The 15,230-nt window shown below is 36.9% G+C and overlaps 2 protein-coding genes and 2 non-coding genes across 4 annotated transcripts; all 4 read right to left on the bottom strand.

The window, feature by feature from the left end:
- Window positions 1–4,746: 4,746 nt before the first annotated feature.
- Window positions 4,747–8,627, bottom strand: LOC127638565 (40S ribosomal protein S17). The gene is made up of 5 exons (XM_052120142.1): window positions 8,551–8,627; window positions 7,757–7,908; window positions 6,021–6,126; window positions 5,212–5,277; window positions 4,747–4,870 (listed from the first exon to the last, which is right to left on the bottom strand). Exons 1-5 carry the CDS (start codon window positions 8,551–8,553, stop codon window positions 4,793–4,795), a joined length of 405 nt encoding a protein of 134 aa, XP_051976102.1. The 5' UTR covers window positions 8,554–8,627; the 3' UTR covers window positions 4,747–4,792.
- LOC127638658 (small nucleolar RNA SNORA71) lies at window positions 5,059–5,184 on the bottom strand. Its single transcript, XR_007969887.1, has one exon. It is a non-coding gene; the product is annotated as a small nucleolar RNA SNORA71 (small nucleolar RNA).
- Window positions 5,621–5,746, bottom strand: LOC127638659 (small nucleolar RNA SNORA71). Its single transcript, XR_007969888.1, has one exon. It is a non-coding gene; the product is annotated as a small nucleolar RNA SNORA71 (small nucleolar RNA).
- Window positions 8,628–12,191: 3,564 nt separating the features above from the next.
- Window positions 12,192–13,659, bottom strand: LOC127638566 (PCNA-associated factor-like). Its single transcript, XM_052120143.1, has 4 exons — window positions 13,532–13,659; window positions 12,973–13,059; window positions 12,486–12,660; window positions 12,192–12,360 (listed from the first exon to the last, which is right to left on the bottom strand). The coding sequence occupies exons 1-4, from the start codon at window positions 13,575–13,577 to the stop codon at window positions 12,321–12,323; spliced, it is 348 nt and encodes a 115-aa protein (XP_051976103.1). The 5' UTR covers window positions 13,578–13,659; the 3' UTR covers window positions 12,192–12,320.
- Between the last annotated feature and the right edge of the window lie 1,571 nt (window positions 13,660–15,230).

Below are 15,230 nucleotides of genomic sequence, written 5' to 3'. Positions count from 1 at the left end.
ATGTCTCCAATTATCTGTAAGATCAAGACTTGTACACATCCTGTGACGTGTCAATGTTGCTCTAGGGGACTTAGACAATTTTGCTTCACTATGATCAAGAACTGAATCCATCAAAAGATTAAAGTCTCTTCCCAATATTATATTATGAGGGGTGCTAATGGCGTGCAACATCCCTTCAAGATCTATAAAAAAAGCCCTGATCATCAGCGCTAGGTGCATAAATATTAGCCAAAATCAACCTTTACCCCTGAATTTCTGCTAAAACAATAATGACTCCTAATTTATCTTTAATCTGTCTGAGACATTTGAATTGTAGATGTTTATTTATCAGTGTAATGACTCCCCTGCTCTTACTCGAGCCAGCACTAAAGAACACATGTCCACCCCATATCTTCCCAAATTTTTCCCCTTCCTGCGGGGAAAGATGCGTTTCCTGAAGAAACACAATCATTTCTTACATTTAAGAAGAGAAATAATGTTCCTTTTTATGGGGTGCCCCAACCCATTCACATTCCACGTGGAGAGAGACAATACACTCATATTTACATTTGACAAATAAGAAAACAAAAATAGATTGTGTGTCAAAAAACGAGTGCTACAATAAATCCCAGAACCAAACAAACAGAAAACAAATTTGCTCATTAACCCAGGTACATCTCAAATGGCTAGCACAGGAACCATAAATAACTTCTATTAAACCACAACAAATATATAGTCTTAAAATACCATGAATGTCAGAGGTGATGTAATGCAGGTCCAGAAATCAACAAAACAAAAACGAGACTGAGGCTTACCAACAGCAAGTAAACTAAATGTGGGCACTTTTGGCCCCCAAAATATGACAAAAAAAGCAAAGCAAAACAAAATCACCCTCACACAACAAACAATTCAAAAACGTTGAACCGAGTCAGCTGAGAGTGTGCGCTTGGGAATGAGGCATGTCAGGTGCATTTAGTTGATGAATGAATGAGAATGGGAACAATCTTATCTGTGGGTAAGAGGAGTAATGACGGTTAGAGGTCCTCTTTGTCAGAATTGTGTTCCTTATCAACAGAATTTGGGCAGTTGCAATACTGCACCCAAGTGAAGTCAAAAGGAATCAGCGTTCTCAGAATATAATCCAAGAACAAAAAATCATCTACACAAGAAATATAACCAATCAAATTCCCATTCATGAACTAAACAAACACAGAACTCAAACATCTCCATAAAACATCCCAACCTATTTACAAAGAACAAATTTCACACAAACTCAAAGACACATAAAACTTTGCAAAAACATGAAATAAAGCAACACTTACTAACTTGAGCAGCAACCCAAAGTTTCTCAAACAAGGATTTCATGTAGAAGACAGCATGAGGCAATCAAACTGAATCTGACTTCTTCTACTATTACCTGTATTTATACAAATCTGGAGTGCTAACTGAGACCCCTAGTGGATAGGATGAGCATAACCCCCAACAACAATACAATATGACATGTGACTGACAAAACCAGTATTGTGTAAAATCATCTTAAAACCACTGAGAACAAAGTGTCCAAATCAGAATAAATAATTAAATAAATAAATATAGCTACAAGCGACTACTGTCGGGGGCCAAGCAGATATGGAGATAAGACCAAAATAAACAAATTAGACAGAAAAGTTCCTGTGGAAATTGTCGACAGTTATTTTGGTGTGAGATTTCAGCTGCTTTGAGCACAGTTGCAAAAATAGGATTGTCTGAAGTTATAGCGACCCTAGCACCAAAAACGAACGTAACTCTGCACTCTACCTCACAGTGTTCTCATCTATGAGTACAAATTTTGTTATAATCTGGGCTCTGACTGGGACACTCCAAAAGGTGGATTTTCTTTTTTTTAAGCCATTCTGTAGTGGATTTCGTGTCATTGTCCTGCTGCATCATCCAACTTCTACTGAGCTTCAGCTGACACACTGCCACCCTGACATTATCCTGTATCTTGATGAACTTGGGAATTATTTTTTTTCTCTTGATGATGGCAAGTGGTCCAGTCAACAAAGCAGCCCCAAATCACGATGCTCCCTCCACCGTACTTCACCGTTGGGATGATGTTTTCATGTTGGTATGCGGTGGCCTTTTTATGCCATACATAGTGCTGAGTGTTCTTCCCAAACAATTCAACCTTAGTTTCATCAGTCCACAAAATCAGTAGTGTTTAGGAGTATAAAGGTGGTCTTTGTTAAACCTGAGGTGTGCAGCAATGTATTTGTTGGAAAGCAGCAGCTTCCTTCATGATGTCCTGTCATAGACACCATACCTGTTTAATGTTTTCTGTACAGTAGACTCATGAACAGAGATGTTAACCACTACCAATGTATCTGTAACTCCAGTATTCTCTTTTACCTCATTGAGCATCCTGCGGTGTTTCTTTTGTCATCTTGACTGGACGGCCACTTCTAGAGAGAGTACCTATAGTACTAAATCACCTCCATTTATAGACAGTTTGTCTAACTGTGGACAGATCAATATCTAACGGCCACTTCTAGAGAGAGTACCTATAGTACTAAATCACCTCCATTTATAGACAGTTTGTCTCACTGTGGACAGATGAATATCTAACGGCCACTTCTAGAGAGAGTACCTATAGTACTAAATCACCTCCATTTATAGACAGTTTGTCTCACTGTGGACAGATGAATATCTAACGGCCACTTCTAGAGAGAGTACCTATAGTACTAAATCACCTCCATTTATAGACAATTTGTCTCACTGTGGACAGATGAATATCTAACGGCCACTTCTAGTGAGAGTACCTATAGTACTAAATCATCTCCATTTATAGACAGTTTGACTAACTGTGGACAGATGAATATCTAACGGCCACTTCTAGAGAGAGTACCTATAGTACTAAATCATCTCCATTTATAGACAGTTTGTCTCACTGTGGACAGATGAATATCTAACGGCCACTTCTAGTGAGAGTACCTATAGTACGAAATCACCTCCATTTATAGACAGCTTGTCTCACTGTGGACAGATGAATATCTAACGGCCACTTCTAGTGAGAGTACCTATAGTACTAAATCACCTCCATTTATAGACAGCTTGTCTCACTGTGGACAGATGAATATCTAACGGCCACTTCTAGTGAGAGTACCTATAGTACGAAATCACCTCCATTTATAGACAGCTTGTCTCACTGTGGACAGATGAATATCTAACGGCCACTTCTAGTGAGAGTACCTATAGTACGAAATCACCATTTATAGACAGCTTGTCTCACTGTGGACAGATCAATATCTAACGGCCACTTCTAGTGAGAGTACCTATAGTACTAAATCACCTCCATTTATAGACAGCTTGTCTAACTGTGGACAGATGAATATCTAACGGCCACTTCTAGTGAGAGTACCTATAGTACGAAATCACCTCCATTTATAGACAGCTTGTCTCACTGTGGACAGATGAATATCTAACGGCCACTTCTAGTGAGAGTACCTATAGTACTAAATCACCTCCATTTATAGACAGCTTGTCTCACTGTGGACAGATCAATATCTAACGGCCACTTCTAGTGAGAGTACCTATAGTACGAAATCACCATTTATAGACAGCTTGTCTAACTGTGGACAGATCAATATCTAACGGCCACTTCTAGTGAGAGTACCTATAGTCCTAAACCATCTCCATTTATAGACAGTTTGTCTAACTGTGGACAGATGTATATCTAAAGGCCACTTCTAGTGAGAGTACCTATAGTACTAAATCACCTCCATTTATAGACAGTTTGTCTAACTGTGGACAGATGTATATCTAACGGCCACTTCTAGAGAGTACCTATAGTACTAAATCATCTCCATTTACAGACAGTTTGTCTAACTGTGGACAGATGAATATCTAAAGGCCACTTCTAGTGAGAGTACCTATAGTACTAAATCATCTCCATTTATAGACAGCTTGTCTAACTGTGGACAGATGAGTATCTAACGGCCACTTCTAGTGAGAGTACCTATAGTACTAAATCATCTCCATTTATAGACAGCTTGTCTAACTGTGGACAGATGAATATCTAACGGCCACTTCTAGTGAGAGTACCTATAGTACTAAATCATCTCCATTTATAGACAGTTTGTCTAACTGTGGACAGATGAATATCTAACGGCCACTTCTAGTGAGAGTACCTATAGTACTAAATCATCTCCATTTATAGACAGTTTGTCTAACTGTGGACAGATGAATATCTAAACTCTTCCAGATAACTTTAACACTTTCCAGCTTTATGCAAAGCAACAATTCTTGATTGTAGGTCTTCTAAGATATCTCGGTCCACGTCAGCAGATGATTCTTCTGAATAGAAAACTCAATATGTTTGAGTGCTTTTTATTAGTCAAAGTAGCTCTAACCCACAACTACAATTTTGTTCCATTAATTGGATGCCAGGTTTGCCAACTACTGACTCTAATTAGCTTTTGTTGCCCCATTTACCCTAGGGGGTTCACTTTTTCCACAGCACTGTGAATGTTTAATGGGATGTGTTCACATTAATATAATAGTTTGTGCGATGTTAGTTTAAGCACATCATGTTTTTTTCTATACTTGAGATCACATTTTGACCAATTAATGCAGGAAACCAGCTAATTCCAAAGGGTTCACATACTTTTTCTTGCCGCTGTAGTTCAGAATTCAACTAAATTCACAGAAATCCTTCATTAAACTTCTGTCACAGCATTTTAATAAAAGCACAGTTCAAAGTTTAGAAATAAAGATGGCACAAAAGAGATGTTGGTTATTTTCCCCCAAGTTTTATTAAGAGATATATTACAAATGTTTAGACGCCGCGTGGAGTCTTGAAGTTCATGCCAACAGGAGGTTGGGTAACCTGAAGGTTGGACAGACTGCCGAAATCCTGCCAGACAAAAAAAAAAAACAGAAGCAAATGAGGAAAAACGTATAAAATACAGAAAAGAGAATAATATCGACGTGGGTTTGATCAATGCTGAATTGAAAACTACTACAAAATGACAACACATTCCACTTCCTGTAATCCATCAGGACTCGCGTGTTAGAAGCAAATAATCATGAGTAGGTGGAAGTTGTGTGAAAGATTCAGGGTTTGTCAGGAACAGCATCCAGCAAACACGGGAAAGACTTTCAGTTTTCTCTTCCTGTATTATCAATGACCTGGAGACACGTCACCCCACAGTCACTTTCGATACAGGAGCGGAGAGAACGTTCAGTGATTCTCACCAGAAGCTTGAGCATCTCCTTGGTGTCCGTGTCCACCTCGATGATCTCCTGGTCCAGAGCGGAGACCTGCACAACAACACAAACACGTCAACATCCAGACAGATAAAGATCATTTCAGCTCGTCAGATTAAATGAGATAAAAATTATTTAAATATACATAGAAAAAGTTAACTGAGGTTGTGCATCAAACCATGACTAGATTTAACCCTTTCCTGTTTCCGTGGATTACCCCAAATTAAAGGCGCCACAAAAACACAAGGAGGGTTTTGTGTTGGTCAAGACTGTAGTTATTAATATTTTGAGGATTATTTTTTCTCATGGGTCAATCCAAGCTTAAAGGGTTAAACTGCAGTTATTATTTCATGCAACTAATTAAAAGATGTTCATTAGAAGCATTTTAATTGATCATTGTGTGAAAGATTCAGGGTTTGTCAGGAACAACATCCAGCAAACACGGGAAAGACTTTCGGTTTTCTCTTCCTGTATTATCAATGACCTGGAGACACGTCACCCCACAGCCACTTTCGATACAGGAGCGTCAAACAATAAGACACTGTATTAGTGTCCTGATTAAAAACCATCATCCGGTGTGATGACAGTCGATCAGAAGCAGACGAATGTGCCACACTCACTGACCTCTGGTGGTGGAGGAATGACACTACCGTCACTGTTTGTTTTCTGTCCATTTCAAACTACTTGCTTTCTCTAATTAAACTACCATGTCACGAATCCGGTGTGATGACAGTCGATCAGAAGCAGACGAATGACTCAGAATTGAAACGGATCAGAATATCAGGATTCAGACTGACCTCTGGGACGTAGTTATCTCGTCGTTCTCGCTCTTCCTCCTGCAGTTTGATGGAGATACCTCTGACTGGACCTCTCTGAATCCGCTTCATCAGGTGCGTCACATATCTGCACAAACACACTCAACATGACTGTGGACACACACCTGATGTTCTGAAAGATGACATCATCTTACTATTTTAACAGAGTGTTTCCTGTATGAATCAAATACACCCATAACAGACATTTGGCAACAAGTCTGTGATGTATACTTCACAGACTACGGTGTACCACAATGCACTGTGCTTTACTTGACCTTTTATTTCTAGTGTGATGCATGAACAGGATGTCACTTGCTGAATTAAATGTGCAGCATAATGAGGACGTGTGAGGATGTAGCCGGCTATTGTTTGAAAGATTTATCGTTGTATACCGTGTCGTAAACAGTATACGGTACACTAGTGTTTTCAACCACTGAGAATTCATGACAAAGAACTGATATATAAAACGCAGATGTGAGAGTCACAAACGAATCTCTCTTTTCAAATGATTCTATTGAATGACTCGATCAAACAGATTCACAAAGCTTTGGCAGATCACCCAACAGTAATGGCGCAGTATTATAATGAATATTGCATGACTACACAGTAGTGATCGATTTCTATTTCTGACAGACTTTCATTGAAATTGAGCTTTTATTTGAAGCGTTTGTGTTTTTATGACGGCAGCTTCACAAGCTGGTCGCTACATGACTCAAAGCCATTTTTTAAATAAATATGAATTCTGTATATAACTCGCTCTAAACGTGAATTAGCACTTTACCTGCCGTCACCTGATCCAGAGGATGCACATGACGGTGTTTTCTGTGTATGATTGAAGCATCTCTTATGAGCAGTTTGTGTCTGTCAACACCGGCTGCATGCATACACAAACACAAACATATGAAGTGCACAGCACACATTAAATCACAGCTTTTGCAGTTTAATAATCTCACTAGGACGACACGATTTTAATATGTGCGCTGAATGTTTACGTAGTGACATTCGTATAACAGCTGTTATCGGAGCATTTTAACGAGTACCTGAGCGAGGTATCAGACCCGGTTCAGATACCAGTATCCCTAGTTTTCAGTTTCTTAACGTCATTATTTCCTAAAGTGTGCGGTTACGGAGTGTTTTTAAAGTAGGTCCATACATTGTGGTTTAATCCATGTCTTCAGAAGTGATGATAAATGTGGGTGAGAAACAGATTAATATTTGTCATTTTTTTCGGTAAATTCTCCTCCCTGCTCAGTATGCAGCGATATGCACGGATGTAAATCATCAAAACCAAAAGAAAGTGAAAGTAAAGCAGGAACTGACCGAGCAAGGAGGACAATTTGCAGAAAAAAAAAAAAAAAAAAAAAAAAAAGGATTTATATATGGATCTGTTTCTCAACCACACCTATCATATCTCTTCTGAAGACATGGATTAAACCACTAGAGTCTTATGGGTTACTTTAATGCTGCAGTTATGAGCTTTTTTGAGCTTCAAAGTTCTGGTCACCATTCACTTGCATTGTATGGACCTACAGAGCTGAAATATTCTTCTAAAAATCTCAATTTGTGTTCTGCAGAAAAAAGTCAAACACATCTGGGATGACATGAGGGTGAGGACATTTTTTTTGCCATTCGGTCCCTTCACTGTACACATTATCAACTCTACACTGAGTGACCCAATCAGATTCATCGAGAAACGCGATATCTGATCGGTCACTCACCCGGCGATCTTGTTGCGAAGCTTCTTGCTGGGGATGATGGCGATCTCCTCACACACGCGCTTGTTAGTATGGAAGTCGTTACCCAGACGGGTGTAGTACTTCTCGATGATGACCCGGGCGGCCTTCTTCACCGTCTTGGTCCTGACTCGACCCTGAACAATGACACCACCATCAGAACATGAAACATTGAGACACTCGGGTCAGAACATTCACAGACCACATACTCAACAGTACTGTGATGTCAGGAGATAGTATAAAGTGACCTTGAACTGTATCATAGTACTGAATTATTAATGTTCATATATCATCACATTTACAAGACAATCCAAGAGTACCATGATTTTACCACAGTATGCGTGTCTAATGACAGACAGCACACTGTGTGCTCTGAAGAGTTTATCATGAGCAGAACACAAACACGTTAACGTCCCGTCACACACACGCGCTCACATACAACCCCACACACATACAATCTCACACACAGTATCAGATCTGCTGCTGTACCGCCTTAAAGCTCATTAGTACGCAGACTAAAGAACTTTCCAGGAGATCTAATCAGCTGTACTAATCAATAATGTCAAATACACAGAAATGAGCGCGCATTTACGTCAGTATGTTTTTTTATGATCGGACGCGTTTAAACTCTCTCACACATCCATGTGACGCGTCATACTCACACACACAAAAGCGCACACTTCTCTATATCATATTCACATGTTTGTTGTGATGAATCGGTGAGTTTTAAAGGCGGATTGCAGCAGATTACAATGAGAGTGAAACAATCAAACACCCACCATGATGGATCCGGAGAGTAGAAGAGAGCGACGGATGCGCGTCACCGGAACATGAAGCGTCAGAGAGACGTCACAGCGCCACACTCACTGACCTCTGGTGGTGGAGGAATAACACTACAGTCACTGTTTGTTTTCTGTACATTTCAAACTACTTGCTTTCTCTAATTAAACTACCATGTCACGAATAAAGAAGGTAAAACATTACAGTTATACTTGTTAAAATGTTATTTTCAAATGCGGAAATTCCTTATGAATCATATGAACATTTGCACATTCAATTTCATAATAAACATAGAAGATATTTACTATCTCATATATAACCAGATATAAAACCTTCTGCTAATGGATACAGGGATTTGATTGCACGACAACTTCATTCACTGGAGAATATGAACTAAAAAGACTAATGAATAAAATGATACATGTGTATTTGTGTATAATATATGTGCAAATGATAATAGCATTCTTAGTTTTGACAAGCCTCAAGCTTTTGTTGATTAATTCACTAATACTGATGAAACCGATCAGACAAAAAATTCATTAAATAGGCTGAATTTGGTTGACAAGTAGTTTAAAAAAATGTCAAATTTGACAAAAACGGCTTCATTTTGAAACCATTTGATTAATAATAAATATTTAATTAAATTCACACCCATATTTTTAACAGTAAGAAATAAAAATAAATGTATTATATAAAAAATATTTCTAAATATTCATCTCTCCTTCCATGCTTGGAATAATAGTTTGATTTGCATAGTATATTTCTAGACAGTTTGTCTTTGTTTCGGTCACCTTTAGCTCACTCATTGGTGTTTGTAAGACAGGATTTATTGAGAAAAGCACCTACAAATAAACTAAAATATAATTGAAATCTAACATTGCTCTAATAGTGGTTAGACAAAGATACGTTGCCAACTTAAATAAATATTACACACAAAGCACTTGAATTTGCTTTGGATTTAGTACAATTTCAATATAAATTGTATAAATGTACTTTATATATTTTTCAGGTGAAATGTTGTTTATATATCATGCCTACTGTTTTCACGATGGGACTATTATATTTGGGGGTCCTTGGAATCATAATTTGAAACCCCTGATTTACCAGAATACATTTCAACCTCATAATTGAAATGTGACTAATTGTCTTATCCAAAGTTTGATACGGTATTAGGGTTGTGTGGTATACCGATACTAACGAAATATCACGATACCACACATTTTAAAATGACACGACATCATCTTGTTAATTTCATTACCATATTAAAGTATGCTGGCATTAGCAAAATGTAATGTAATGTGAGAGTTTTGAGATTAAATCAAAGACCATTTGACAATAATAATAAAAAGCCTCTATATGGCCAAGTGTGATCATTAAACAGTAGAAGGATGTAATTTAAACAAATAATATAGTCACATGCGCTGCTCGCCACAATATGAATAAGAGGCGCCTCTCTGCCTGTTGTGTCCTTCACACACACACACACACACACACACACACACACACACGCATACACACACGCATACACAAATGCAACACACAATGCCAATGCTTGATTTTCATGTAGTGTGTCCATTAGTATCCATCTGCAGATTTTAAATGCAGTTGCAATTATACTCATAGTAACAATAATATAATAATAAATGGTTATATTATTAGTAGGGCTTTCAAACAATTAATTTTTAATCGAATTAATTACATGGTGTCTTGATTAATTAATCGCGATTAATCGCATATATAAATATTTGCTGAGAAAGCCCCTCATATAACAATAACTCAATATATAATGATTATACATATTTATATCAATATATAATTATACATAGTTATCTTTAAATATTATAAAATTATATAAATGTATATATATATTCAGATAATTAAAATGCGTTACATTCTGGTGTCAGAAGAGTTCATCATTAATAAGATAAAAAGCGTCTTTATAATACAATGTATTGTTTATTACCATATTATTGATTATAAGTCAATCATTGACACACAGTTCACAGTAATCCATTACACAAATGAATTTATCAATCAGAGATTTATTATGAGGGCTGTTTAAGGACCGTCAATGTACACCTGCGTCAGACATGCTTGTGTCGCGTCTCGGGTGTGGTGTGTCATAAACATAAAATGTTTAGTTCACTGTGTCGAGTTAAATATAGTTTAATACTTTAAACACATCTGGAGATCTCTTAGTTCAGATTTGCGCTCCATCAAGTGTTTGAACGCAAGAATGTAACACATGTTTGTGTTGTTCTGCTGAAGTGTTTGTTCACTGTATAAACTGTGTGTTGCTCACACAGCTGAAGTTTCACTTACTGCCCCCTGGAGGAAACAGGTGGTACTACAAGCATTTCTCAGGAGTCTTCCTTATTACGGTCCGGGGGCATTGCGATTAATGGCGTTAATTTTTTATAAAATTAATCGCACTGAATTAACGCATTAAATCGACAGCACTAATTGTACTAAATATCATCATGTTGTGATTCAGCCATGGCATCTCAGATAACCAGATCGTTTACATTTAACGTTTTCATTAATACTGTAAAGCTCTGTTGTGCTTCTTTTTTGTTTCTTACCATATATATATATATATATATATATATTATTGCTGCAACATTATTGGCTCTATATTGTTAAGTATTATATTTTCATTTGATTAAAGCTGTACAGTATGTATTTGATTAAACACAATTTATCATTACATTTCATTAAAACATTTAACATGGAATCCAGAAAAATTCCAACAGAAATGTCATTAAAAACATCAAGTCTGCATGTACAGACGCAAGGGTGCGACTTATGCAATTCAAGATTTTACATCGGTTCTGTTGGACCCCCTCTAGATTGTACCGGCTTGGTCATAGACACACCAATCAGAAAAATCATTTTGCCCCAGACTGTATTCTGGGCGATCATCGAGATTGAGAATAAACAGTTTTGTCATAACCAGCATCATGATTGCCAGACTGATAGTTTTAAGAGGATGGAGCACCCTCATTTCAGGAGTGCTGCCCAGAGACGGGGAGGCCTATAAAGGGTCATTTAAAAGAATTGGGAAATTTAATTTATGGAGAAATGGGGCAGATATCGGACATTGCTGGATGGGATTATTTTGTGGTCTACAATAATGGCCACTGGGATGTTGTTGGGGTGAGGTAAGAGAGGGGGTTAAATGTTGATTCTGTATGTTTTTCCAGTGTTAAATATGTGAATCAAAACAAATGTTGATTAGACAAAAAGGCATAATTTGCATTTATAAGTCTTTATGATGTTCTTTTATATATGTAATTTCATTAAAAAAATATTGTATTTTTTTGCCCAAGTATCAATAGAGATACCCGGGCTGGTATCGTACCAAAGACAACATCAAAGTAACCCGAATACCGTACAAGTGATTAAACCTTTACCCCTGATTATCAGAATATGTAGGAAACGGCACAGAAGACACAAATAAAAATGCTAGTGACTATAGTGATGTGTACAAGAGGAAATTAACCTTAAAGCAGCCTGTGATTGTTCTTTAAATAACATTTGAGGTCTGTGACGATTCATTAGATTAAAGTTAATGCACAACAGAAGAGTCAGATAACACGAATCACTAAAACCATCAATCCATCAGTTCCACCAGAGAAATAAATGTCAGTTCTCAAAAAAACATTTTATTAAATGTCTGTACAAAAATGGAAGGAAATATCAAAAATAATATTTACAAAGATTTACACTTAAAATTATTCAGAACTCATGTGAACGAAACATGAAATTATTATTCATCCTCCTCTTCGTCGTCGATGATCGGCCTGGACCTGAAACATAAAAACAGTAAAAGTCTTTAATAAAACTCAGAATTAAAACATCAGATCGAATCCAAGTGCAAAAGGACACAACAACAATCCTAAAGCGGTGTTCAGGGTCACAGGTCAATACTCACTTCCTGGGCACTTTACTGATGCCGCTCCCCCCCGCCTCCTCGTCATCAGACACAGGATGAAGATTCTCCTTCTCAGGTTTTCTGCTCGGACCCCCAAAGAAATCTCCAATGCCCTTCTGCCATGTGGGGGTGGGCCGCGGGCACACAGGGTTTCCACCCACATATTTACTCTTAGCTGAACAAAAACATCTACATGAATATATAAATCTGAACCGGATCACACTTGTGTAACGGCTCGTAGAAAAACAGCGCTGTAGTGTGATATAGTTATAATAACACTGATGTAGTAATTAAAGTTCACAATAACATTAGAAGGCCAAAATAAATCATTCTTATACTCATTAATGTAGCATTAAATATGCTCATTTCACTACACAACATCTGTGAATATATTTAAACCTGACTTATGCACATTGAGAGGGTTTTTAACGAAAATCTAAAGCAGAAGTCGAATGGGAATCCTGTGTACACGTGTGCGCGCTCTCACCAGGTGTGCCCGACTGCGCGCCGGCGCTTTGCGCGTTCACGGATCCGGAAGCACCGAGTGATTTCCGGGGCGCAGTAGCGGCAACCGCTAAAACACAAACAAACCAAATGAACAAAACATTCAATAATACATAAAACAAACAGTTGAATTAACTCTGGCTCATTGTGACGCACATCTAATGTTTTTAAACAATCAACAGACTTAAAATCATCATTAAAATTACATTAATACTGCATATTTGTGCAATGACGGAAACATCGGTCAAATCAATGTTTCAACAACATAGCAGTAAATTTCGTTAATAAATTAAAATATTATTCATAAATCTATAAAACTCAATATAGACAAACATTATAATTAAACACTTTTGAATCTCATAACAAATGGCGGGAGCGTCAACACATTTACTTCATTAGTTTAACATGTTTGAGTGGATTAATTCATAAAGATCATACTGCTCTTTTTAAGTTTATAAAAGAGTAAAAGCCGTTAGTTAGTAAATTGATTTCATGTTATTAATCAACCTACACTTCATACAAAAGAAAATACTTTTTCTTACCTTTCCTGTAAGTTCCGGGAACACTATCAGCTTTAGTTCGCACCATTGCGGCTGTGTTTATAATGGGTTTATAAATGTGTTTTATTATTTTATTAAGAATCACTCGATGCGTCCGTTCACTTCAACACTACTCTAGAAATAAAGCGCGTATTCCCGCCTGCCTTTTAAACAGAATCCGACTCTCATGACGTCACCTTCAGAGCTCCAATGGGTGGACAGGATTATGTGACACGTGACTATGGGGCACGCCTCCTTCTCTTTTCTGCCCGCCTTTTAAAGAACAGATATAACGGCATTAGTTACAACCACTTTATATATATATATATAGATCAGTGGTTACAACAGTTATGAATGGAGTAGCAACATGGTAACTTGCTATAAACCAGCACTGTCATTAAAAAGACAAATAAAATGAGACAAAATGACAGTAAGATTGTGTAACTTTTCACACTAAAGGAGTTTCCGCTGATTTCATTACATAATTTTACTGCAGTTTTTCAACAAACCGTGGTAAAACATTTTGTAAGGGAGAATTGTAATATCGTTATTATTGATTATTTGGAAAGTGTGCAGAACCTTTGTGATCGCTGGAGGGAGACACGTGACAACTGCCCAGAAAAGGCGGAAATGCGTCATCATCGCCCTCTTGTCCATCAATCTCAGAATCAGAATGAGCTATTCATAGTGTTTGTAATAAATTTACTTTTTGTAACACATCATTTAAAGATATTGAACATTATTTTGATTGTTTTTTTCTATTTCATTTTGGACTTACTTTAAAATAGACATGACAAAAAATGTTAACTAGCAAAACTCTTAATTTAGAAGCTTATGACATTTTACTTTGTTTTCAAAACCCATATTTGTCTGAAAAACTAAATTACATTATTCATCTTTAAAAGTTGTTCATAAGACAAAAATAACTCAAAAGAAACCCTCATATATTACCTTTTGTAATACTGATCACAATATACTTTGAAACCCTTTCAAAAATAGCAGGATGATATCAAGCTATATTTAAAACGCATAGATATTAAAAGCAGGAGGCTGCACTGGATGTCCATGGAACTGCTAAATAATGAAAGTAAATAATTATATACATTCAGATATCAGATACATTTAGCTTGAATATTCTCATTGTAACACACAGAATTAGGCCATATCAATATCAATAATAGCACATGTTATACATTGAATTCACTTTCAGTATGTGCTTGTCTGGGGTACTGTAAAGATTTCAGTAGTGCTCTTATAGATTTTATTAATTCATACATTTTTGTAATAGGTTCAAAAGCTGGCAATACCATCTCACAAGCACTCTTTCATGAAAAATAAACAATCTAATCCATAGTAGAAGTTGCTTATCTAAACTCCACAGAAAACATAAACGTGATGTAATAACTCTCGTCTATATGTAACACATCATGAGAGGAAAGAAATGTGAAGTAAACATTTGAGAATCCATAAAATGTTCTCTAAATGTACACATATTTAACTTATAATAGACGTTGTTTACTGAAGCCTTGCAATGACAAAGACGAGAGCTTACTCGCTTTTGTGTGTCTATTACATATCTGTATCTCTCATTTTGATTTAGCATGTCAGATGTGTGCTCCTGATATAAATTAAAGAACTACTCTTACTGTAAAATGTATATAATAAAACAGTGTTGAAATATCAGATCTGGAGATTACAGGAT

Source organism: Xyrauchen texanus, chromosome 46, assembly GCF_025860055.1.
Source record: "Xyrauchen texanus isolate HMW12.3.18 chromosome 46, RBS_HiC_50CHRs, whole genome shotgun sequence".
NCBI classification, from domain to species: domain Eukaryota; kingdom Metazoa; phylum Chordata; class Actinopteri; order Cypriniformes; family Catostomidae; genus Xyrauchen; species Xyrauchen texanus.
The sequence above is the reverse complement of the archived record's forward strand: the minus strand, read 5'-3'. Positions and strand labels throughout refer to the sequence as shown.

Coding starts and splice junctions, on each gene's coding strand:
- LOC127638565 (XM_052120142.1), bottom strand. Junction 5,278..6,020: donor GAGATAACTACGTCCCAGAG/GTCAGTCTGAAT, acceptor GTTGTTGTGCAG/GTCTCCGCTCTGGACCAGGA. Junction 4,871..5,211: donor AGGAGATGCTCAAGCTTCTG/GTGAGAATCACT, acceptor TTTGTCTGGCAG/GATTTCGGCAGTCTGTCCAA.
- LOC127638566 (XM_052120143.1), bottom strand. CDS start 13,577: ATGGTGCGAACTAAAGCTGATAGTGTTCCCGGAACTTACAGGAAAG. Junction 12,661..12,972: donor CGCGCAGTCGGGCACACCTG/GTGAGAGCGCGC, acceptor GTTTTTGTTCAG/CTAAGAGTAAATATGTGGGT. Junction 12,361..12,485: donor ATCAGTAAAGTGCCCAGGAA/GTGAGTATTGAC, acceptor TTTATGTTTCAG/GTCCAGGCCGATCATCGACG.